Raw genomic sequence first — 27,111 nt, forward strand, 5'->3', positions numbered from 1 at the left:
AGTCTAGACTTGATCATAGCAGGACTTAAGGCTATGGAACTAGAACTAAAAGTCCAAAGGAGAAATGGTGTAACCTGTTTGAAGGTAGAGCTGAATCTAGCCAATTTTGAAAAGGCAACCAATATAATCATGGGTCTATGAACAAGAAAAGGGGAAGGGGAATAACAAACCAAAGATGAAACAAGGAAATGTTTCTACTGTAACAAAGACGTCACCTAAAGAAAAACTGTTTTGAATGGATTAAAAAACAGAAACCAAAGGATTAGATGGATGAATAGATAGATAAGTCAAGTTAAGTAACAATCTGTTTTCTCTTTCTATCACACTCTCTACACTCTACTTATTACAAAAGTAGAAAAATTATATTAAAGAAAAAAGGGAAAGGTTTTTTTTTATTTTTTTTTGGTGTTTTTGTTTTTGTTGTTGCCAAAAGGGAAGAGTACTAGTGGTAAAAACCCACAACTGTTTTCGAAAAAAAATTGGACTTTGATTTTTGGGTTTTGCTTGAATGAGATCAAGATTTGATGGGATGTGATTTAGAGTGGTAATGGTGGTGGGGAGTTTTGTGGGATTTGGGAGCTAGGGTTTTGTGGGTTAGTTAGTGATATGTTGTGTTGTTGGGGTTTTGTTTATTGTTTGGATCTGAGGATATTGACTGATTGAAAGCTCAAATGGAGGTAAAGGTTTGGGCTGTGTGTTTGGTTTGGTTGATCTTGGGGCTCCATCCATTATGGCTAGTTTCTGCTAACATGGAAGGTCTGTTTTTTGCTTTTTTTATTTTTTTTTATTGTGTCTTTGTAGAATTTGATCTTTGTTTCTGCATTATATGTTGATTTCTGAAAATGGGCTGTTGCTATTTTTGTTTTTGTGTATATGGTTAGTAAGAAATTGGTTTTTCAGCTGATTCTTTACTTGTTTATGCAAAAATTAGTGGATGACATTGTTTTTGTTTTGCTTTTTGCTTTTTCCTTGATTTCTTTGTAGTTCCGAAGTGATGTTAGTAATTTTAATGTTATGAGATGGATGTTTAACTTTTGGGGGAAAAGAAACGAATTCTTGTACTTGTGCTTCATTTATATCTTAAAAAGGGTTTCTTTTCTTTTTCCCCCCATCAATGGCTTTATGGTTTCCTGAGATTGTATCTTAAGGGTATGGTTTTTGATGAAGGCCTGTTATCAAATGCTGGGAATTTGAGTTTAATCTTTGCTTGCTGTGTGCTTTCGGTGTACATTGATTGATGAATAGGTGATACTTTGACAGTAATAACCATGTCAAGAGTGCAACTTTTCAACGGGCCTCACCAGTTTAATTGTTCTATGCCTAAGGGAGTCCTAAACCCTCACTAGTTGTAAAAGAATGTTCCTTTATCATTCAGCTCAATGCTTAACTGGTCATCATCCTGAACACCGTCGGCATCAGTGTCTGGAAAATTGAGAAGATTTTATCCTCTTCGTAACCTTTTATGTATCCAGTATATTGCCTCAAGCTTTCAAATTCTGTTTGTTAAATGAATATACTAGTAACTCAGAAATTACACATGACATTTCTTGCTTAAAGCATGTAGATTTGGCTCTGATACAACATGCCTTTTCAAATGTGCTGTAGATTATAGTCTGTGCCTTATTTTATTGGCTTATATCTTGAAACAGGTGATGCATTGCATAACTTAAGGACAAATTTAAATGATCCTAATAATGTTCTACAAAGTTGGGATCCTACTCTTGTCAATCCCTGCACCTGGTTTCATGTCACCTGCAACAATGATAATAGTGTTATAAGAGTGTAAGTTCTCCTATATTTCTTCCAAGTATGTGATTGTGGTGTAGCTTCTTAAATTTGTTCTTCTCTGCTTTTTGCAAACTATACCTTGTATAATGTTAGTTTTTGTGCCACTTTTCAGTGATTTGGGAAATGCAGCTTTGTCGGGGCAACTAGTTTCACAGCTGGGATCGCTCAAGAATTTGCAGTACTTGTATGTTATGCCTCATGATTTGGAAATTATTGCTGTTTTTCATGAGATACTTTGTTTTTACTGAGTTGTACTTTTTGCTTCGTGTTACAAGTGTGCATAGACTGCTGCATAGGAACTCTCTACATTCTTCTTTTTGTTGGAAAGAAATAGATACTGTAGTTGAGCACAGGCAAACTAACTTCTTTGATAAGTTGTTTGGAGTCAGAATTCTATATTTATCTAGGAGATCCAAGTATGGAATTCTGTTTCCTCCCTTTGATGATAATAGAAAACTTCTTCTGTTAGATTATGAAATTTTCTCCTCATACATGAATGGATTCGTCCAACTCAAGGCGGCAGTACGCCCAAGAAAACTTGCGTAAATTTTTTTTTCCTACCAAAATTACAATATCACTTAAAGTTTCTACGTTGAATCAATGAAGCCCATGTGCAAACCAGGGCAGTGTAAGATAATTGACTGAGTTGGCATGCCCGGGGTTTAACCACCCTGAGATAATACACATATATTCAGCTTTTGGTACTTGAGCTTAATTTGTTTAGCTGAAATTCATAGCAATGTTTTTATTTGCTGTGGAATGTGGTCCGATTTTTCCATCTCTGGAATGTGATACGATTCATGCTATATATGGAAGTTCCATAGATGTTAGCTAGCATGATGGGAAGTCTCTATGTAGAGAACCAGGATGGGACACCTTATATGTACATTTGGGTTTAGATGATGGATCATGCTGAGCTAGATAGTATTCTCGTATCAACCTACTCATCCATTAGTGTTCCTCTTGAGATTGTTTGATTTAGTGTGTTGTTTGGGAAATTGGAAAATAGAATGCATGATCTCTTATGTAGGTCCAAATCTGATTCAGAAGTTTTTGGTAAAACTCAATACCATCTCTGTGAATACATTTAGATTGTCAGTTTATTTCCCTTGAACAGACCAAGCAAGTTAGGAACATTGTTTTGAATCAAATCATTGGTTTCCCAAACAGCCATTGTGAGAATCTTTTAGCTTTTGCATGTAAATTTGATGCAAATAATTAAAAGTCTAGTCAGCTATGTTTATACCAGGCATGCCCTATTCTCTTTCGGGCCTTTTTCATAAAGAAATGATTGGCTTTTTATTTTTATTACAGGGAACTCTACAGTAATAACATAAGCGGACCTATTCCTAATGATCTTGGAAATTTGACTAGCTTGGTGAGCTTGGATCTTTACTTGAACAGTTTCACGGGTCCGATCCCAGAGACATTGGGAAAGTTGTCAAAGTTGCGATTTCTGTAAGCATGCTACTCCACATTGATTTCTTTTGTATATTTAATATTTATCTTGTCAAAAATCAATCTCTGTATTTGTTTTCATTGTATATTGTATGATGTATATAATCTCCAGAATAAATTGAAAGAAATAGAAACAAGTTATTGCAATTTTTAATAATTAAATAAAAGAAGTAGAAAAGGTTCCTCATTTAGCATTTAGTATTCAAAAATAGGGTTTTGATAGGGTATTCTTCTAAAAATGGCAGTTCATTGCGTTTCACTATATCATAGGGCACAATTGTTTAAAGATTCATTAGCTTTTTTGAACTTTTGCTGCAAAAGCAATATGGAATAAAAGCACTTTTATGTTTAAGCATAATATGCTGGTGTCTATATAAAAGTTTTACTAGTATCTCTTTATTGGTTTAGTTCTTAACAATTTTCTTTTGTTGGATGTTTTTGGGTAAGGATAGCCGGCTTAACAACAACAGCTTGACTGGTCCCATTCCAATGTCATTGACTAATATTTCATCACTTCAAGTATTGTAAGTGCCAATTTGATGTTTTTGTTTAAGTTGCTAGAAATCCCTATCTCTGAGGCATCATGATTTTTGAAAATGACTTGTTATGAAATTGCATTGTGGGGTACAGGGATCTGTCAAATAATCGGCTTTCTGGGGTGGTTCCAGACAATGGCTCTTTCTCATTATTTACTCCCATCAGGTTATTTGCTAATAATTTGAACTTTAATCATCTTGACTGACAGATTTTGTAGACCTTGCTTAATTAACTTGTTCCTTTTGCAGTTTTGCTAACAACATAAATCTATGTGGACCCGTTACTGGGCGTCCTTGCCCAGGATCTCCTCCGTTTTCTCCTCCTCCTCCATTTGTCCCGCCGCCACCAATTTCTTCACCGGGTAATCATATCATTTATCTTAGTTTGGACTTTTGATTTGTGGATAGTGCTTGCTATTATACTTGATAGAACTATTTCAACAAGTTTTGATGGATCCAAGCTTTCATAATATGTGTAGTCATTTGAATATGTCGTTATACTGTACTACCATTTTTATTTTGTTGTCTCTTTCACTTCCATTTTTCTTCTTCCATATTTTTGCGGCCAAGGATGTGTTAGGTAACCAGCTGGAAGCTTTATCCCTTCCATTATCTACAGAGACAAATACAACTCATCTTGTAAAGGCAGTATAGATTGTCTATCTTGACTGCTACTGATCCTATAATATGTTTGTATTAAAGCCAAAATAAAGTTATCATCTTTTTGAAATTAGGATAGAATGAAATGTGATTGACAATTAATCTTTTCTGCTACTCTACATTAAATTTGATTTTGATTAATTCTTTTGAACATTTTGATGCAAGATTGTTAATGCTAGTGATACTTGTAAATGAGTATTTGATTGTTTTCATTTTTTCCAATGCATGAAATTTCAGGTGGGAACAGTGCTACTGGGGCAATTGCTGGAGGTGTTGCTGCTGGTGCTGCCTTACTGTTTGCAGCCCCTGCAATTGCATTTGCTTGGTGGCGTAGGAGAAAACCCCAAGAATTTTTCTTTGATGTTCCTGGTATGGTGTTATTTGTTTAACTTGAGCGGATTCAGATTTGTCTGATGAATAGAAACATCAAATTTTATATGTATCATTGCAGCTGAAGAGGATCCTGAAGTTCATCTGGGGCAGCTTAAAAGGTTTTCACTACGAGAATTACAAGTTGCAACTGATAGTTTTAGTAATAAAAACATTCTGGGTAGAGGTGGATTCGGCAAGGTCTACAAAGGGCGCTTGGCAGATGGTTCACTTGTTGCTGTAAAAAGATTGAAAGAAGAGCGTACACCTGGTGGGGAGCTGCAGTTTCAAACAGAGGTGGAGATGATCAGTATGGCTGTGCATCGTAATCTTCTTCGTTTACGTGGATTTTGTATGACACCTACTGAACGGTTACTTGTTTATCCTTATATGGCAAATGGAAGTGTTGCATCATGTTTAAGAGGTAAGGCTTTTGAGGATGTTTTACATTTATCAATGATTCTCTGCTTTAATGGTCTGTTTGCTGATTCTCATAAAGATTTTTTTTCAACTTCTAACATCAAATCTTGTGTTTATCATCAATATGTGCTCATGATTTTCTTAATGGAATCTTTTAGAACGTCCTCCATCACAACCTCCTCTTGATTGGCGGACACGGAAGCGGATTGCATTGGGATCTGCTAGGGGTCTTTCATATTTGCATGATCATTGTGATCCAAAGATCATTCACCGTGATGTGAAAGCAGCAAATATTTTGTTGGATGAGGAGTTTGAGGCTGTTGTTGGGGACTTTGGTTTGGCTAAACTTATGGACTACAAGGATACACATGTAACTACTGCTGTCCGAGGCACCATTGGTCATATAGCTCCAGAGTACCTATCCACTGGGAAATCATCGGAGAAAACTGATGTCTTTGGATATGGGATTATGCTGTTAGAGTTAATCACTGGACAAAGAGCCTTTGATCTTGCTCGTCTTGCAAATGATGATGATGTCATGTTGCTTGATTGGGTATGCTCATTCTGCACTTTTACATATGATATTTTTTTGGATGTTATAAATCTTATCAGATGGGAGTTTTTTGCTTCTTTTTTTCAGTTATGAAAATCCTTGGAATCATAGAACTCTACTCTGATTTGACTAAGTTTCATGTCAGGTGAAAGGGCTTTTGAAGGAGAAAAAGTTAGAAATGTTGGTTGACCCTGATCTGCAGAACAATTATGTGGAATCTGAGGTGGAGCAACTAATCCAGGTTGCACTGCTTTGCACACAAGGCTCTCCTTCAGAGCGGCCTAAAATGACAGAGGTGGTGAGAATGCTTGAAGGTGATGGGTTGGCGGAGAGGTGGGATGAGTGGCAAAAGGTGGAAGTTCGCCAGGAGTTGGAACTCGCTCCACATCCTAATTCCGATTGGATCGTTGACTCCACAGAAAATCTGCATGCAGTTGAGTTATCAGGTCCAAGGTGACCCTGACACAGTTACAAGTTAAGAGAGGAAAGATTTACTACTTAATTTTTTTTTTTTTTCTTTTTTATCATAATTTTTTTTTTCTTTTTTAAATTTAGTGACCGTATCCTGATTTCTGTAAGCCCCATTCTGCATTTGTATTGATTACAGTTGTGAATATGAGTCAGCTTTGTTGAGGTGCAATTTGTATCACCTGCTGCAGTTTGACATAGTCTTAATGTTTCTAAATATACATCCATTCTGCTGTGGCAGCTTATTTGATTCTTGCATCCACTATTAATTCTCATTCCAATTATGCTTTTCATTTGAGAATGCCAAATATTTTGCTTAGGACTCCTGAATTCCTATGGTCTGAAGCACTGATTTCTCTACTTAATTGATTGGATAGTGTTTCACCATTTGAAGAATTTTGTTTCTTTTTTTACTACAAACAGTCAAAACTCTGCAGCATCATTTTAATCTGAAATTGAATCACTACATTCAAAAGGTATAAAATTGGATATGTTAATGCTAGGATTACGTTAATTAATATCTAATCATTCAAAACATAAATCTTCTTGTACCAGAACATTGAATTTGAAGCCATAGAAATTATAATCTCAAGTGGGAAGCAGAATTCCTAGAATTGGGAACTTAATAAGAGGTGACACCATGAGTGATTCAATAGCATTTCAATGTTGTGACAAATTACCCAATGCACACATGCAAAAGCACTTGAAAAATACAGAGTCAAACAGATTGCGCAGATGCAAACTAATCTTAGCACATCTTAAAGCCAGCTGAACAAAATGCATGGATGTACAGATAGAAGCTAATACTTTTCTAACAGTTGACTCACGATCTCCATGGTGGGTGTAGATTCTGGATTTCTCTCCAAGCAAGAAATAGCCACCTCCATGACAGATTTCTTAAAACTCCAAAGCTATATACATCACATTTTTTTTTATTACTCTCGTTGTGTAAACACACCCTGTAAAATAAAAGGTAAAAGTGATCATATTTCAAATATTCATTCTCTATGCAACTGAGGTTTCCATGAATAAATAATTCAACTTTGTATCTGGTGCCGCATATCCGTTTGTGCCTGCAAGTTGACTTCAATTGGATGAGTTTGGCTTGAGAAACCTGGCAGTTCTGAAGTCTGAAACATGAGCTTTGTACTCCAAATCCAACAACACATTATTGCTTGATATATCTTGATAGACAATAGGTGGAAAGCAATCATAGTGGATGTAAGACAAGGCACGAGCAACACCTTTACGATATCCCCTCTTTTTACTCTAATCCAATTCTGTGGCTGTTAAATAACTCAAAATTTTCTCCAATCTGCCTTCTTCTTTCTACTTGTAGACCAAAAAAAATGTTTTGAGTGAGAACAGAAACCGCAAAATTTCACAATATTTCAATGCCGTATCTCTGTCGAGGCTTCTATTTCTCTTAGAATCTCCTTTTGTTCTGTCATCTCATCTGTAATACGGGAGTGAATTTTCTTAACCGCTACGATTTTTCCTGATGTTCAACTTTGTAGACACTACCACTTCCGCCTTTTCCACTGCAATAATCGGAGTCGTAATTGTTTGTTGCCCTAATGACTTCTTCATGCACCATTTTTCCTTCAAACGTTGAAATTGAAATAAATGACTTGTTCTCATTGTTTGTTGATTCCCTGAGCTGCTTGTCCTCCTTCAAAAACCAAAGAATAGTCCGTCTAGCCCAATTAAAGGAGGAAGGGCTCCTGAAAGAGAGAACGGAATTGCAGACAAGATCTTTTGATTTTTTCCTAAAATATGGATGTGTTATGCAGAAGTGTTGCAAGGTTGCAGTCCGCTAACGTTACCACACAACCTTGTGTTCCCTTGGAAGGCTTCTTCAGGAGCATCTTGAAATGCTTTGGTGTTGGGAATTGGACCTTGCCATTCATTGTAAGATATGTCAATGTTTTGACAAACCATGCACATCTTTGAAACAGCTTAGATACATAAATTTGGAGAGGAGGCCAATTTTCAGAAGAGAAAGGGCTTCTTCAGTAGAGTCGGAAGTAACATCAAGTGAAAACTGTAACATAACAAACAAGACGGCCATGGAAACAAATGAAAATACTCTCTTACAAGGTTGACACTTCCATTGTTTATGTTATTTAATTTATAAAACTGATGATCATAAATTCGAGTCCACTAATACATGAAGTGTTAGGGCTTGAAATGTATCCCACCATCATCACTACTACTCCACTCCAGCTTTGTTTGTTTAGATGAGAAAGGAGAGTTGATTTGGAAATTAATGTGTTTTCACGTGGATTTTCAAATGTGAATTACTAACAATTTAAAAAAAAAACAAAAAAAAACAAAAAAAAAAAAACCAAACCTTAATAGTCTAAGTTTAGCAGCCTACACAAACTACTTTTGTTAACATCATCAACAAGCACATCTCCTTTTAATGAAACGCACTAAATCGTACTTAAAACCAAACTGCATCGGCTTTAAATAATATTATTGTTGAAATGAAGGCTTGAAACGGTGTCATTTTGGAGTTAGTTATGTGTTGTCGTTTCAGAGATCAACTTGGGTAAATCCTGACCATTGGTCCAACTTTGATCCAACGGTTGCTATTATCACTTCTGATCAATGGTATATATAAGCAGTGAAGTTGTCTGATTGCTCGATCGAAGCTTCTTTTTTTTTTTTAAAACGAAATTAGCTCCTTTGCTAGGGTTTACATTCTTGATCGAAAATTTGTGTAACTTGTGAGATTGAGTGATTATGTTCTAGTCATTCTGTGAGGGTGTTTGTGCTCTCAAGATTAGGGATTCTTGGGTGAGTTTCTCTATGTTAGAAGTTACGGGTTGATTTTGATATTGAGGGATTAAGAGATCGTTTGATCTGTAAGTGCTTGTAATTGTTGTTCTTGGTTCATATTAGTGCAGTGAGCCCTTCTGATTCTGGAGCTCAGCATGGATATAGCCTATCCAAATCTTAGATAGGTGAACCACGATAAAATACTATGTTGATTCTTGTTCTTGTGTAATTGATCTTTGTGTGTGAGAATTGGATATTATAGGATTATTCATAACAATGGTATTAGAGCTTGAGATGTCTAGATTGAGTGATTTTCTAAGTCTTAAATCCATCTGATAGTTTCTTTGGAATTCTAGGGTTTGTTGAGATTTGGGGATTTCTCAATTTTGTTTGTCCTTCGTCATATAGGATTTTGTAGATCTGAGATTTAAGGGAAAATCATCGATCTAACAATTTTCGGGGAAAACCTAGGGTTTGTTGAATCTTGGGAAATCAGATACAATTTCTAGGGTTTCAAGTCAGGTAATCCTTAGTATCATCTCTAAACATCACACCATGACTACTATTACTCAAATGGAGATCACCCAATACGATGGGAAAATCGACTTCGGTAGCTAGAAGAAGAAGATGAAGGCGCTTCTCTCTCACAACAAGGTTGTCATCGCACTGGAAAAGGATGCCAAGAAATGTTCGGAAGAAAAGCTAAAGAAGAATGAGGAAATTGATGAGGAAGCATACAACCTCATAATGATGAACCTCTCGGACAACGTACCGAGGAAGGTAGATGGCCTATGAACTCCTCTTGCATTATGGGGTAAGCTTGATTCACTTTATGCATTGCAATTTGCACCTAATCTTGCATTCTTAAATGGTACTTTGCTCTCTTATAAAATGGATAGTTCTAAGTCAATCGAGGATAACTTAGATGAATTCTTGAAAATGACCTTGATCTTGAAAGGTACAGATCAAGAACTAGGAGAGACTAGCCTTCCAATGATTCTATTAAATTCGTTGATTGATGACTACCACATAGTCAAGAATGCATTATAGTACTCTGGTAATGTACCTACTCTAGACTTGATCATAGCAGGACCTAAGGCTAGGGAACTAGAACTAAAGTTCCAAAAGAGAAATGGTAGTAACCTGTTTGTAAAAGGTAGAGCTGAATCTAGCCAATTTGGAAAAGGCAAGCGGTATAATCATGGGTCTATGAACAAGAAAAGGGGGAAGGTGAATAAAAAACCAAAGATAGAAACAAGGAAATGTTTCTACTGCAACAAAGGCTGGTAACCTAAAGAAAAATTGTTTTGAATTGATTAGAAAACAGAAACAAAAAAACATTTAAAGCAACCTAACCTCAACCAAAAACCTTATAGAAGAGCCTAAAGTTCTTACTGTGTCAACATCTAACAGTGCAAATGAGTGGGTATTAGACTCTAGGTGCTCCTTTCATATGAGCCCTAATAGGAATTGGTTTCAGGAGTTTAAAACATATGACAATGAGACTGTTTTCATGGGTAACAACTATGCTTGTAGGGTTAAGGGAATAGGCAGTATAACTCTAAGACTAAATGGTGGAAAATTGGTTAAATTGACCAAGGTTAAGAATATCCTTGAACTCAAGAGAAACCTCATCTCTTTAGGGACCCTAGATGAAGTTGGATGCTTGTTATAGAGCTGAAAACGGGTGCTTAAATGTGTATAGAAATCAGAGCTTAGTTCCTAAAGGAGAAAAGAGAAATGGCATATATATTTTCTATGGAAATTTTTACTCTAAATGTTTCAATACTGCTCTTGCTTCAATTAACCTCTATGTGATAGAAAGGTGGCATCTCAAAATAGGCCACATGAGCCAAAAGGGGATGAACATTCTCAATAACTAGGGAATGTTTGGTAAGGATACTATTTTAACTCTAGAATTTTGTGAAAATTGTGTGTTAGGTAAACAACACAGTGTGAGTTTCACAAAGGGAACTCACCTAGCCACTAGCTGCCTAGAGTATCTTCACTTTGATTTGTGGGGACTTAAGAGAGTTAGGTCCCATAGAGGTAACAACTACTTTCTGTCTATAGTAGATGACTACAGTAGGAAAGTGTGGGTGTATCTCCTAAAATCTAAGGATTAAGCCCTAGCTAAGTTTAAATAATGGAAGTTGTTAGTGGAGAATTAGATAGATAGAAAGGTTAAGACTTTGAGAACAAACAAAGGTCTAGAATTCTGTAATGTTGAGTTTGATCAATTCTGTAGTGATCAAGGTATCCTTAGGCATAAGACTGTTAGACAAACCCTTCAGCAAAATGGTGTTGCTGAGAGAATGATTATGACTTTATTGGAAAAGGTTAGGTGTTTATTATTCACCTCAGCTTTGCCAAAAACCTTTTAGGGAGAAACCTTGACCATTGCAGCCTACCTAGTGAACAGGTGTCCATCCAATACTATAGATTTCAAATGCCTATAAGAGAAATGGTCCGTTAGAAAGCCTGAATTGAATCACTTAAGGGTATTTAGATGTGCAGCTTATGCACACTTAGTGGGAGGAAAACTAGAAGCTAGATCCACCAAATGTGTATTCTTAGGATACCAAGAAATGACCAAAGGTTATAGATTATGGGATAGAGAGTCACCAGGGGTAAAAGTCATTGTAAGTAGGGATGTAATGTTTAATGAAGGGGTTTTCCCATGCAAAGCGACTAACAATGATGCAGGCACCCCTAGTACTTCTGAATCAATGTCTAACCCAACTGAAGTTACTCAAATTAAGGTGAAGCCTACAACACAACAACTTGATCTACCTTAACGTGAAACAAAAAATGTACCAAAGGTTGAAACAAGACCAAATGCTCCTGACCAAGGCAAAGAAGATGCAATAGAAGAGACAATTGAACCTCAACATGATGAGTTACTACAATATCAACTTGCAAGAGACAAAACCAGAAGAGAGGTAACACCCTCAACAAGATACTCATATGCTGACCTGATATATACTGTTTTGCTTGCAGGTACTGAAGTGCAAAGGTCAAAGCCTGATACATATGAAAAAGCAAAGAAGTCTAAGGATAAAGACAAGTAGAGGACAACAATGGAAGAGGAAATGCATTCACTAAAGGTAAACAGTACCTGGTCTCTGGTTCCCAAACCAAAAGACCATTAATTGATACAATGTAAATGGATGTTTAAGATAAAGGATGGTATTTTTATCAATGATTCCCCTAGGTATAAAGCTAGTTAGTAGCCAAAGAGTACACCCAAAGAGAGGGCATAGACTTCAATAAAGTCTTTTCCCCTGTAGTGAAATACAAAACCATCATGTTAAGGCTTTCTATAGTTGCTCACCAGAATCTAGAACTAGAGCAATTAGATGTGACAACTTCTTATTTGCATGGTAACTTAGACGATGAGATTTTCATGTGTCAACCAGTTGGCTTTGTAGATAAAAGCATGCCTAATCATGCATGTCTATTGCACAAATCCTTGTATGACCTTAAACAGTCTCCTAGGCAATGGTACAAGAGATTTGACTCTTTCATTATGAGCATAGGATTTACAGGAAGCAAATATAACAGTTGTTTCTATTTTGCATTGAATGATGACATGCCTATATACTTATTGTTGTATGTTGATGATATGTTATTAGTTAGTAAGTCTAAGTCAAGAATAAGTGAACTAAAGGAGAAACTCAATTCTTAGTTTCACATGAAAGACTTCGGAGTTGCTAAGAAGATATTAGGTATGATTATAAATAGAGATAGAAGAAACTATGAATTGAAAATTCAACAGCATTCATATTTACAAAAACTGGTGACTAAGTTTGGATGTCTAGATCTAAGTTGGGTTCTATGCCACCAGCCAGCCATTTTTGGTTAAGTAAAGCCCAGTGTCCCAAGACTGAGGGTGAGTTGATAAAGTTGGAGTCTGTCCCATACTCAAATGTGATAGGTTCTGTCATGTATGCAATAATAAGCATTAGACCAAACTTATCTTTTGCTATTTCCATGTTAAGTAGATTCATGTCTAATCCAAGAGTTGAACACTGGTTTGCTTTGAAATGGGTATTAAGATACATTAATGGTACTCTTTGTGTTGGATTAGAATATTGTAAAAGGGGTGTTTCACTTGATCTTGTGGGTTTTGTAGATTCTGACTTTGCAAGTGATAGAGACACGAGGACATCAACCACCTCCTACTACTTCCCTTTTAGCGGCAATTGCATAAGTTGGAAGTCTCAGCTGCAACCTATTGTAGCTCTCTCATCGACTGAAGTAGAGTATGTAGTAGTTGCAGATGTGTTCAAGAAGGCATTATGGCTTCAAGGAATTCTGTCAAAGGCTAACTTAACAGATGGAAAGATAACCATTTACTCAGATAGCCATAGTGCAATCCACTTGAGTAAAAACCTAGCCTATCACAAAAGAACCAAGCATGTGGATGTTTGTTTTCATTTTGTTAGAGACATGTTCACTCGAGGGGTGATTGATTTAAGAAAATAGCCACTGAAGACAATCCAATAGATATGGGCACCAAAGTTGTTACTCCTGCCAAGTTCTAGCACTGCTTGAACTTGTTGTTTGTGAAATAAGCAGAAGTAACAAGAGTTATGAGGGATTTGGATGTGGGTGAGCTGCACTAATAAGGTGTCAAGTCTTCAAGGTGAAGATTGTTGAAATGAAGGCTTGAAACGGTGTCATTTTGGAGTTAGTTATGCGTTGTCGTTTTAGAGCTCAGCTTGGGTGAATCTTGACCATTGATCCAACTTTAATCCAATAGCTGCTATTATCACTTCTGGTCAACCGTATATAAGTAGTGAAGTTGTCTGATTGTTCAATCGAAGCTTCTCTCTTTTTGTTCAACGAAATTAGCTTCTTTGCTAGGGTTTACATTCTTGATTGAACATCGTGTACTTGAGATTGAGTGATGGTTTCTATCATTCTTAGGTGTTTATGCTCTCAAGATTAGGGATCCTGGTGAGTTTCTCTAGAGAGTTCCAGGTTGATTTGATATTGAGGGTTAAAGATCGATTGATCTGAGTTTTTGTAAATGAGAGTTGAAGATTGTTTAGAGTCAAAGAGGTGTGCACCATTTGTTCCGAAGAGTTTCAGTTTGATTTGAGATTGTTCGTACTGGTTACCTTGTGGGCATGTATATCATCAAGATTATATTGTCAAATAGCTGGAGATAAGCCTGTTCTAAAATTAGTAACTAGTTTCATGCACTACATCTATATAACAACATTCTTCAACACGTTTCGTCTACCCATTAATTCATTGTTCAGACTTTCTTTCTTCATAGGGCCAACTCTCCTTCCAGCAATAAATTCGATTCCACATCTCTCCATACTACTTCCCCCTTGCCCAATAAAATTTTCGAAATCAAGATCTACATTCGTCTTGCTCTTGAATTGCATTACCCTTCTATCGAAGGATCCTCCACACCATGATTCCACCCTAACTTTCTGTTCACTCAAAAGGTTACTATATGATAGAAGGTCCAAGACATATATCGGAAGAACTTTTCATGGGAGTGTCACCAGAACTAATGGGACGGACATTCTCGAATTGCTAATTGCACAGGATCGAGAGAACCCAAGTCATCGGGGTTTCTACAATTGTTACAATCCTAAATGTTTCTACGATATTCATAATCCCTGTATACTTGAAGAGTCAATGCAAGATGTTCCAAGGCCAATTCCAGCTACTGAGGAAGCTATTCAAAGTTGGAAAAGTGACGTTTCAAGATTGTTTAAGTCAACGAGGGTGCAGTTTGTTGAAGAGTTTCATCAAAATGATCATGTTATCAGATTGTCGGATGCCGTTGCTCATGTTTATCACCAACAGTGTATCCAGAAGTGGCTGAAGATAAGTCATCTTTGCCCCTTGCCGCTACAAGATGCGTGTTCAGAGAATTAGTAGAAGTTAAGCTTAAACTAGTCATGGAACATCTCTTTGTAAACAATACTTGACTATTAATGCTTATATTTCGTTAAAAATAGATGAAAATACAATCTTATAAATATTATTAATAATTTTTCCTGATTACTAATTTTTTGTATATTACGCACAATTAATTACTTTTAAATGAAGCCAATAAATTAAACTAGACATCTAAGGCTAAATACAAAAATAAAATAGGATATTTGCATCCAAAAGTATATTTCAAGAGTTTATTACGGTCAACATCTGCACTTGGAAATTCTTATCATTGGATTTTAACGATAAAATAACTGTCAATCAAATTAATTGAATTTGATCATCAATTTCTCTCAACTTCTGCCATTTTTGTTCAATAATTTAAATGGCCCTATAATTTTTTTTTCTTTATATATTTTATAGCAAAACCCAGTACTACTAGGAAAAGTTTCCTTAATTTTATACTTTATATATTTAGATAACTTTGGATTTACAATGTTTCATCTCTTGTAAAATAATACCATACATCGTATTTTACTTGAAGAAGGTAACCTTTCGTGTAAGGAAACCTATAATATAAATCTTTTGGAAACGTGTTAATTAGGAGATTGCTAGAAGATTTTATGTAATTCTAAGACTAACCAAACGACGTTCAACCTGCATTATGGAAAACTTAGCTTTACATATAATTTTATCTTTATACATATATATTTAGATCATCATCTTCACCAGTGAGTAATTATTTCTTCTTACTTGATATGGCATCTAATTCCATCTACAACTATTATTACCAAGATTTCAGTAGCGTTTCCTCTGTGCCCTCCCATCTTTTCGTCATCAGGCTATGTTTTAAACATTTTCTTCAATTTCTTACCCAGAAGCCGTCACCATACCTGTCATGAGATTTACCAAACCGTTACTTTCCTCCGAGAAGAGTTCTTGTCCTTTCAAACAGGTCCAACATTCATAGCTTCGATACTTTCTTCCACCGATCATCATCTCACATCATAGACTATGGTACGAACATCTATACTTTCTTGGGAGATGCAAACAAGCCACAACAATGATACTGAACCGAGGGGTTTACTAATGGTTATCAATCTTTTCGCTATGACACCGTATGATGACGTGAGATTACTGATCGTATCTTAAGCGGGTCATCCATTGTTCCAAGATTTAGGGCTGCGGATAGGATGCTATTCGGAATGTTGAAAAGGTGAAGGTTCAAGATTTGAGTCTACGACGCAGTGCACTGTTTGTTTGGAGGAGTTAAGGATGTTAATCTTGAGTGTCTGTCCTGTAGTCATCTTTTCATGAAGATGTATTGTCAGTGGCTGGAGACAAATTGCACTTGTCCTTTGTGTAGGTAAAATTGCCACGCTCAAGGGTTAACACTATGCGTTCATGCGGAAAGAAAATTTGATCAAATAAGCATTATGGTCAAAAAAGTACACGCGAAGTTTGATTTTGTTTAGTAGATTTTGATTGGTGAGTTACAAGAAATATTTGATGAAGTTAATTATTTGATACTCTTTTTGGTTTCCAAGATTGGTCCATTATACCAATGGGTTCAAAATAGTGTACTACTTTAGCATCTGTTTTCAGTTTTATTTCTCTGTGGAATTTGTCTTTTATCTTTTTACTGTTTTAAATCTGCAAATATTCATCTTCAATGATTAAAAGAGCAAATTACTATTTGTTTGCTTTGAATTAATAGGTTTCGTCCGTGAATACGTTTAAACCTTGACACAGAGCTCATTTCTTTTAATATTATTTCATTGGCCATAAAAAATGCAGTGGAGCAACAAGCTTCTACCCAGTCAGTTGTAAGCCAGCTGAGGTCGCGTTAAACCTGATCCTGTCATTTTTTGAGTCACAATGTCAATAACATGATTCTGGATCTGAAATTTGACAGAAATTCTCTTTGAAATAGACGAAATAATTGAACTGTGTACCTGGTGCAGCATATCCATATGTGCAGCTCACTCAATTGGATGAGTCTGGCTTTAGAAATTTGGTGGTTCCAAATCTGAAACATGGGCTTCATATTCAAATCCAGAAAAACATTCTTGCTATTGTCTTCAAGGACATCGATGGAAAGATCATGGTACATATAAGATAAGGAATGAGCCACACCTTTTAGAACATTTACTCTCTTACGGCAGTCTAGTTCTATTGCTGCGTTGTCACTCAATATTTTTTCCAAGCTGCCCTTTTCAGATACTCATAACTAAAATGAGTGTCGGACATGCGAACAAAACTATAAATTTCACAATATTTTGATGTCGTAATTCTGTTAAGGTATTTATTTCACTTAAAACCTCCTTTGATAGTCATCTGACTAGTAATAACGCTACAATCTCTCCAACAATCCTTGGTTCCCATCCCTGTAAGGCTTCTTCAGGAGCATCTCGAAATGCTTTGTTGTTGGACATCGGACCTTGCAATTCATTAGGAGATCACCAAAACAGCTTGGAATTAAACTAGAGAGGTTTTTATGGGAAACATTCAGAAACAATAAGCTTTGCAACTTGTAAATTTGAGATGGTATCTCACCTCTAACCAATTATAATTAAATTCTAACTCTGATAATTGAAATATTTCCCCAATTGAACAGGAATTTCATCCATGAACCGATTATTGCTCAAATTCAAGTGGTCTACTCTCAACAAGTTCCGAGATTTTCTGAATGGACTTGTCCAAATTATTACTAGACAAGTACTGAAGTTCTCAAGTGAACCAAGTTCACCTGGTATACCTCCTGAAAGTTATTTTCATTCAAAATCAATCCGGTTTGATTAGTCAGGTTTCCCAATCTACTGGGATTTTCCAACTAATTGTTTGATGAGAGATCAGGCTCTCGTAGCTGAGTTAGTTTCCGATCTCAGGAGGTATCCTTCCACTATTTCATTCCCAGCAATTTTCAAAGTGCTTACTGTGGGCAGTTTCCCCAGTTTGACGAATCCACCAGAAATTTGTTTTTGCTGGATCAATGAACTCTAGCTTCGGAAAGATCCAAAGTCTTCATAGATTTCCTGTGTTGGTTCTCCGAAGCGAATCCTTACTACTTGAGCAATTCTAATAGAGTAACGACATTTTCCCACCCAAGGTTTGGCGAATTGGGTGGTTTCAACTCCTAGTTCCATAAATTGCGGATTCCCATCCTTAAATTAAAAAAAAAAAAAAAAAAAAAAATTTAATCTAATAGTTAAAAGGTTAAAATGGTCATTTCAAAAATAAAAATTTCAAAATAACCTTACATTTCTCAAATTCCTCCACTGAAATTTGAAAATAGTCATTCACTTCTTAAATTCACCCCATTGACGTTTCAGGTCATTCTGGCCTGTTTTTGGCATATCAACCCCTTCGACACCACCATTACAATCCCTTCAACCTCTACATCAAAACCCCTAATCTCCCCACCTGATTGAACCACCCAATCGCTTAGTTCAGTCGGCGTTTCATCCAATTTCGACAGGTCCTAGCACTAGAAACCACCCTCAACACCACCAATAGCATCACCAGCTCCCCCACCCCCCAATAAAAAACCCCAACTTGCCAATCGCAATTGCCTGCCGATCACCACCGCCTCTCCCTTAGGTTTTCGCGTTTTGTTGTGCCTTTCCAGCCAATTTCGGCATCTTGCCGAGGTGCATTAGATGGAAAAGTTAGGGATTTGGTGAAGAGGATAAGGGGATGCTAATGGTGGTGTCGAGGAGGTCCAATGGTGTTGGAATCAAGCCGGATTTTGGCTTGGCTGGGATCTTCTCTGGGGTTTATTAGAGAAATTTGAGATGTGGGCGTTTTATTTGAGAGAAAAGTAACGGTGTTATTTAAGGGTGAAATTACAATTTATAAAACAGGGTGGGCATGAAGATTCGCCAAACCTTGGGCGGGAAAAAGTCGTTTACCTTTTCTAATACTTTCAGGGATCGGACGAAGAGGTTCTTAGATATTGGGAAGTACCGAAATGATGCACTTTATTTTTGGGAAAATGACCATATTATCAAAATGAAGGAATGAACTGCTGATTTGATTTTGGACCAATGATAAACTATAAAGAGAATCAATTTCCAATCCCTTCAGGATTGACCAAAAAGCTTGTTATATAAAATAGATGCAATAATTGTAAGTTTCTCAAATTTCATCGAACACTACACATGAAAGCACGTGGAGTTTGCATGGCTGTGTTTGTGTCGTTGATCGGGGTAGGTAGCTTATACGTGATAAGGTGATATGTTTGAATGAAAATATATTTTCACGTGGTAGACCCCCTTGCTCGCACACATGTGCTAATCATTTGTGCTCTTCGTTGTTCATCTTCGCTCCCGACTTGATGTTCGCTCCGAACAAAGGCACATCCCAGGCTGGAGATTTTTACTGCACAACAAGCTGCATGAGTTTTTTTCTTAGGCTTCAATGAGTTATCGCATTGTATTGAATTACTTGAACTGAAATGACAGATACAATCTTTTGAAATAAATTTCAATACAACAAAGCTTTTTTTCTTCCTCCTATGTTGACCGTCACTTTAATTTGCCCATTATGCTCATTCATGTTTTCACATGTAATTGGTTTTTTTCTCATATTTTGCCATTTGTTGGCGGGAATCGTAAAAATGAGTTTAGAATCTGAATCAATTACAAAAATCTGTCCCCTTTTTAGTACAATGCTGCAAAATAAATCAATTGAATATCCATATGGTATATATATTTCCAAAATTTTAATTAATACACCCAAATATTAAAAGACTATATATTTCTTAAAACTCTATTCTTAGAACTCAACTTCCTTTAGTTTCTTTTAAACTACGTTTAGAATAACCGAATAAGTAATAAATTCTTAAAACTTGGGTTCTTATCAATTCAACTTCTATTGTCAATGTACACGAAGCAGTAATAACCTTTTAACATTCAACTAGTTATCCTATTAATCCTTAATCATATTGTGGCTTCTAGACTCATGAATCGTGATAGACGAGCTATGACACTAGTTTAAAATAATTTCAGAAATTGCTGAAATAGCACCTGCATAATTGCATGATAGCCTGAACCATCAACATTGGCTTTCATCTACAACGTACAGCTGAAATTTGCTATATTTTTTAAAGCTAGCAGTCCATGGTGTGTAAATTATACTCACACAAAAATATTTCCAACACTTTACATATCGATAAAGGCAAACACCATATTTTATAAGTGCTATAACATAAAAATCCAATCTCCAGCAGGACCTAAAAACACAATGCACAAAGGACTAGTTGACTCAAACCTGATTGTTGGATCTGGAAGTATCTGGAAAAGAATGAGTAACAGATCCAAGATTTGAGTTTTGTGATGCAAACAAATTCGGGTATGAAAAATACGACTCATCATCCATTGAAGGCAATCTCTGCGGCTGGTGACTAACATGTTCCTGATCAAATATTTGATCATTGGAAGGAGGAGAGTCAAAATCAAATTTGAGTTTGTCGATTGAAGGAAGATCAGATGACTCGTGTGCCCTGTTCCCTTCATGAACTTGATGGGAGTCCGGAGAATATAGAACACAATCAGGATCATTCATAGAATTTTTTTGATCAAGATGTGGCTTCTCTTTTGTAGCTGATTGTTCAGGGCCATCTATATGAAATGGGTTCTCAGAGTCACCCACAGAGTCTTCATCATTCTTTTTCTTAGTTAACTCAGAAATTCTAATCTGAGCAAGACTAGCAGCTGAGCGAGCTGCTGATGCTGCACGCTCTGCACTTTCAGCAGCTGTATGTGTGGCAGCCAAAACATCCTGCAAATCCACATTGGTTTCACTTTTTTTTCTCGAAACTGTGACAGGTGGATCACTCTGTTTTGCAGAAAATGATACGGGAGATAGTGATGGGGGAGCAATGAATGGCACAAACTGTCTGTCTTCTTTGGTACTAACAGAATTTTGGGGTATTTCCTCACTGTTAGCCACTGATCTTTCTTGCGTCACCTCCTCAGGTTCCAAGTGCAGCTCTTGTGACAAATTTTGAGTAGCTCCATATTGTCGCAATGATTCATGATCAACTTCAGGGGGTGGGGCAGCTGGCAGTGATGGAGTTATTGGTGTAGCTAACGTATTTATATTTGGCTGTATTGCCATCTTAGGAACTTCAGGAAATTCTAACATCTCCAATCTTGTATCAGAATCAGGCTGTTCATGGTGAGCTTGATCAGGGACAGAAGTTAATGTTTCATCGTGTTTCTCTTTGGGAAGGGGAAGCTTAGACCCACTGACAAACTGTGTTGGCCCATTCTGTCAAAAAGAGAAGAATCATGAGGCAAGAAGAGAAAATCAAGACACAAGGCACTGTAGTGATTCTTACCAATAGATCTTCTTGCGGTTTGAAAAGCTCAGTTTCAGTGGCAGCTGGATCCCAATCTAACTCATGCTCTTCAGCAATTTCTTTAAGAAGTTTGAGCTTTTTCTCAGATGAAGGAGCACGTATAGATAATAATTCTATTAACTGTCATCAAAATACCCAAGAAAGATGTCAAAAAAAAAAAAAATTACTGTAAAAATATATACACATGCAATCATCTTCAAAATAAGGTAACACCATCAGATAACAATTTATATGACCTGGCGATTAACACCACAATCTGGCATGAGCTCAGTTGCACCCGATACAAATTCCTTGCCGTATTTGGAAGCGAACAGCATCTGCACCTGCAGCAACTCTGGTAGATCAGCACATCTCGGTGCAGCAAAACACACACTGGAGATCGCTTCTTTCAAGTCAAGAGGGCATTCCCTGAATGGTATATATAATTAGATATTAATTTCCAAAAATGCTGCAATCATGAACCTCAAGTAACTTCAAAGATTCTAAAACAAATTAATTTCTGGATTAAATATTTTATGACAGTAAGCAACGGTATACGCAAATCAAATAGCAAAAAAGTCCACAGGTGATGAAACCATGAATCCAAACAAAGCATTTCTGAAAGAGTCTCTGTAAAGTTATTTATTAGCTGGGCAGAAGCTTGATAAATCAGAACAACGCCAAAACAAAATAAGTTCAAGCTGTGGTATATAAGCTTGCATTAAGCTAGTGACTAAAAATGGAACATCAAAAGCTCCAGCACTCTAGATAAAGGTCCACGTCAATTTTACAATAAACATCCGTAAATCTTAGTCATCAGAACTGACTCGATGTTACATCCTAATAATAACAGGTTCACTCAACATTTAGCTTAAATAATCACTATAGAGTCACCAAATGAAAGGACATTACCAAAGGTTAGCTAAAGATAGTCTTGGGAATAATAAACAAAAATATAATTCTAAACTTTGGCATTTTTGCATTAAAGGCCCAACCGCACAAAGCACAAATTAAAACCAAACTTTGACATACCAATGCAAAATTCTTATCATTCATAGCAACTTCTTCACTTGGCAGCATTGCGACAAAAAGTAATTAATTATGTAGCATATCATCATTAATGACGCAAAAGTAATTTTTGCATTAAAGGTCCACCCACAGGAATTATAATCTGACATACATATACCAATCCAAGATTTTTATCATTCGAAGCAACTTCACTATTTGGCAGCGCTGTGTAATAGAGTAGTAATTAATGATGTATTGTATATCAATTTAAACATTCAAGAAACCACATTAGTATATCTTAAGTTCATAATTTTGCATTCTTTTTTACTTGTTCACATCTATATATCAATTGTACACCAACTTGTAATTTTTTAATACCACCACAGCCATGATGAAATTTTGAAGAGTGTCAGATAAAACTTTACTAAGACTCAACAACTTAAACATGGCATTCTTTTATGCCATAATAATTTCTTCTAACCTTGATCCAATTTCCCCACTTTCGTCAGTCTTTTGAACTATTGAACAAAACTATCTTTTTGCTTATCATCCAAGCCTTTACTACATAGTTCACATTTCGCCAACCAAAAAGATTAAACAGTCCAACTTCAAAAATGAATTTTACAATAGATTTTTTTTTTTTTTTTTTTTTTAATAATTTGCCTAACTTTAGTTTTGGATCGCTAGAATGAACTCAATATTTGCTCACTAATTACAAGTCAGTAGTTTCAAAATGCATAACAAACAGGCAGCCAGAGCACCAAAACATTGATAGAAACATGAGAAAAAAAGAAAAAACCACCAGACATTTGACAGCAACTATTACCTTTGTGTTTCAATGATTGGAAGGCGGACAGCAATAAGTTCACAAAACAGCTCAAGAATCTCTTGAGCAGCCATCATGTTCTCTTCTCTTATTATATGTTCCACCTGAAACAAAACTATCTCTTTCAGCCCATAATTACCGGGCAATGCCCCTGTAAAAAGAATCCTAAAAAGTCCTTTCTAAACAAGGAAAATCTTTAAATTTTCAAAATCCAGTCATATAAATAAACTCAGAGAAAAATGTGGATATACCCGGATGCGAGCAGTGGCTTCTTGACCAGTCTCAAGAAGGTTGGCTATGTTGCGGCGCATCTGCCTAATCTGAATCTCTCTCCTGTTCCTAAGCAACTTTATCCGTGGAATTGTCAATTTCAGAAGAGTTTTACTGTAAATTAAACAAACCAAAAACAACTCAATCCCACGAAGATTAAGCTAAAATTAAGAAACCCGCAAAATTACAATAAAATTAAAAGATACCCAGTTGAAATAACAGAATTATCTTCAAGAATTACATCCCTTTTCAGCAGTACATAAATCTCACATCTTATATCGCTTAATTGCCTTATCAATAATTATTTAAAAAAAAAAAAAAAAAAAAATCTCAATTCAAACCTCATTTCTAACAAATTATTGCTAAAACTCAATCCCACAAAGATTATGCAAAAACTAAGAAACCCACAAAACTATAACAAAATAAAAAGATACCCAGTTGAAATAACAGAATAATCTTCAAGAATTGCAATCCCTTTTCAGCAGTTGATAAATTTCACATCTCATATCGCTTAATCGCCTTACAAATAATTGGAAAATAAAAAAGGAAAAAGGAACTTCAAATCCATTAAACAAAAAAAAGGAAAAAAAATCTGAATTCTAACCTCATCTCTATCAAATTAAAAAAAAAAAAATTTGAAAAAGAAATTGAAGTGAGAAAAGTACCATTTAGCTCCTTTAAAGCCCTTGTTGAAAAAAGAATCAAGCATCGACATGATGGAGGGCGGAGGCGGAGGAAGATCGGATCAAAAGGCAAGGCTTCGCTGGAGGTTTATGAATCTTAATAGTGATTGAATGTGATGGAAGAATTAGATGACGAGAGAGAAACAGAATGAAGGATGAGGAAGAGGAAGAGGTGTTTTGTAATTGTACCTGCTACACTGATGAAACGCGGAGGTACGAGTCGTTTGCTTATGGATTAAGGATCGTCTAGAAGGTTTTATATTGGTGGAGTAATTTGTGAGTATTATTATGGAAGAGAAATAGTTGTCGACGAAGATGAAGATATTAATTTCGTTTGTGGGCCAAACACGGCCTTGCTGTCGTGCTTCTGCTTCTGTATTTTTTAATAATATATATATTATTAATCATGACGAAATAATGGGAAATTGTGGAAAAATAAATATATAAAATTTAAAGTATTATTTCAAAATTTAAAGATAATTATCACCATAAATTACAAGGATAATTGGGTAGTCCCATTTAGAGCTGGCAATAGACGACCCGTACCCACGGGTAAACGGATACCCGCACCTAATGGGCGAGTATGGGTATCCCTCCAAAATCCTGTTTCAAAGCCACCCGTACCCAACCTCGCCTGTGAAATTTGTGGGTGGGTTGGGTAATACCCGCGAGTAGAGGTGGGCAGGGATCAGTCCCAAGCAAGCCCGGGCCTAGGCCCATTTGGGATTGGTCCCAAAGGGGACCAGTCGCTCATGGTCCCAGGCCCATGACCAAAATGAGGACTCGGATCGATCCTAAGGATTGGTCCTATAGGCCCAGGACCGGTCCTATGGGCCTGGACAATTTTTTCCCTCCCTGATCTTTTTTTATATTTTGGGGGCGAAACGAAATTTTGTAGGGGGTTTTTAGTATTTTTCAGGGGTAGATTAGTAAGTTTCTAAAAATTTAATTAATTTTAAAAAATAATTAATTAATAGTTAATTTTTAACATAAATTCATGTTTCACACATTCATGCTTCACAAATAAACAATTAAATAATTTTTTTTAATTAAATTATTCATTTTCATCGTCAACAATATTTACATCATTCAAATCTGTATTCCTAAAGAGTTCGAGTAGTTCGGGATCTTCAGGGTGCTGTTGTAGTCTTCTTTCTGCATGAGTCCAATCCCGTAAACTCGTTATCACTTTAATCATCTCATCAATTAAAGAACATCTTCTATCTTCAACAATCCGACCACTCGTTGAAAATGTTGACTCGGATGCAATTGTAGAAACCGGCACAGATAAAATGTCACGTGCCATTTGAGCTACAATGGGGAATCGACTTTCATGTTGGTTCCACCACTGAAGAATATCCATATCATGTTGCTTCTTCATCGTCATAAAGGACAAGTCCACTTGTAGGGAGTGATTCAACTCATTTGGTCCATGTATGTATGAGCTGGAGCTACTACTTCCGCCACGTTCTATATACGTCCACTTGCTCGATCCTTGACGGAGGGCTGCATTAAGGTCCAAATCCTCTCTCCTAAACGTTCCATTTCTACTTCCACTTCCATTGTACCTATTCTCATATAAAGAAAAAAGGTTATCCAATTTTTGTTTAAAGTAAGTCAAATAAGACGTATAATCATGTCCTAAATGTTGGCCTATCTCAGCAATTATACAGTTAACTATGTGTAATTTAAACCTAGGATCTAGAACAAGGCCTAATCCATATAAGAATGGAATAACTAACCAATATCTCTTATATTTTTCTTCCATATTTAAAACAATTTCACTTAAAATGTTATTATATTTATATTGAGCAAAAGTTTTAGCAATTTGAAGTAAAATATCTAATACTAAATTAGTAATTGGATAATAAATATCACTTAATGTATTAGTAGCATTATAAAAAATTTGAAGAAATGAATAAAAAAGTTCACAAACCGCCCAATCATCATAGCTGACAACTTCCTCTAGACGGTTCTTCCGGTTGACAAAATTTGTGATTTGTGTCACAGTTGGCAAAGCTTTTTCCAACATCAAGTAGGTAGAGTGCCAACGGATAGACATGTCTGTACATAACTTCAAAGGTCGAACAGGTGGGTCCTTTTGTTTACAATATTTGAAGTACTCTTGCCATCTTTTATTGCTCCCGCTGACGATAAATCTGATAGCTCTGCGCACCCTCTCCAATTTCGAATGTATAGCATCTAAACCTGCTTTAACTATCAAATTGATGATGTGGCAAGCACATCTCTGGTGAAAAAAATTGCCTTCACCACGCGGATCCAATCTCTTTTCAAATAAAGAGATTGCCACGGTGTTAGCAGTTGCATTATCAAGCGTTAGCGCTACAACTCTATCAGTTAATAAATATTCTTGCAAAACTTCAAGAATTGTAAAATAAATAGTTTCAGCACTATGTTTTTCATATAATGGTTTAAAACTTATCAATTTTTGAATAAAAAAAGGATTTTTAGATAAACAAATGGGAGAGTTCGTAGCAACTATATATCTTGCTATTTTCTCTTGTGCAACATATGCATTGTATTGCTATGTTGAGAGAGTTGAGGATTGTGGATTAAAATTAACTTGAGTTTGAATTTGTCTACCTGATCTGCTTGAAGATGCATCGGGCAACTGCATTATTTGGGGGTGCTTCTTCTCCACGTGTCATCACATCGTCGAAGTCCCCTTCTCAGCGCCAATAATGGTTCCACAGAAATTACATATCCCACACGATTCTTCCCCCTCCCCATTTGTCTTTAGCCGTTTTGATTTGGTGAAGTATCGCCATACATCGAACACGACCCTCTTTGATGGTCGGGGGGGTTGGGCTATGCCCGTGCCTATTGACTCGCAGCTCGCATGTATTTGGCTACATCTCGTCTCGACCGAATGTGGTTGTGGAATTGCAGCTGCTTCCTCTGGAGGAAATGGTGAAAATGGATTGAAGCTTTCCATTTCTTTGGTGGATGGAACGTAAAACTCATTTGGGGAAGCCATTATAAATTTACGATAAAACAATAAATAATTAAAATGAAAAGAA

The 27,111-nt window shown here is 36.2% G+C and overlaps 2 protein-coding genes across 2 annotated transcripts; one reads left to right on the forward strand and one right to left on the reverse strand.

Moving 5' to 3' along the window:
- Positions 1-671: 671 nt before the first annotated feature.
- LOC116112468 (somatic embryogenesis receptor kinase 2) lies at positions 672-6,502 on the forward strand. The gene is made up of 11 exons (XM_031398601.1): positions 672-756; positions 1,650-1,782; positions 1,901-1,972; positions 3,103-3,246; positions 3,699-3,770; positions 3,877-3,948; positions 4,032-4,144; positions 4,680-4,811; positions 4,894-5,235; positions 5,390-5,784; positions 5,930-6,502. The coding sequence occupies exons 1-11, from the start codon at positions 672-674 to the stop codon at positions 6,239-6,241; spliced, it is 1,872 nt and encodes a 623-aa protein (XP_031254461.1). The 3' UTR covers positions 6,242-6,502.
- A 12,696-nt stretch (positions 6,503-19,198) lies between these two features.
- LOC116112462 (IST1 homolog) lies at positions 19,199-24,361 on the reverse strand. Its single transcript, XM_031398597.1, has 7 exons — positions 24,053-24,361; positions 23,369-23,501; positions 23,118-23,221; positions 21,541-21,712; positions 21,284-21,424; positions 20,212-21,213; positions 19,199-19,354 (listed from the first exon to the last, which is right to left on the reverse strand). Exons 1-7 carry the CDS (start codon positions 24,100-24,102, stop codon positions 19,199-19,201), a joined length of 1,758 nt encoding a protein of 585 aa, XP_031254457.1. The 5' UTR covers positions 24,103-24,361.
- Between the last annotated feature and the right edge of the window lie 2,750 nt (positions 24,362-27,111).

This window comes from Pistacia vera, unplaced genomic scaffold (assembly GCF_008641045.1).
Source record: "Pistacia vera cultivar Batoury unplaced genomic scaffold, PisVer_v2 Contig661, whole genome shotgun sequence".
Classification (NCBI taxonomy): Eukaryota; Viridiplantae; Streptophyta; class Magnoliopsida; order Sapindales; family Anacardiaceae; genus Pistacia; species Pistacia vera.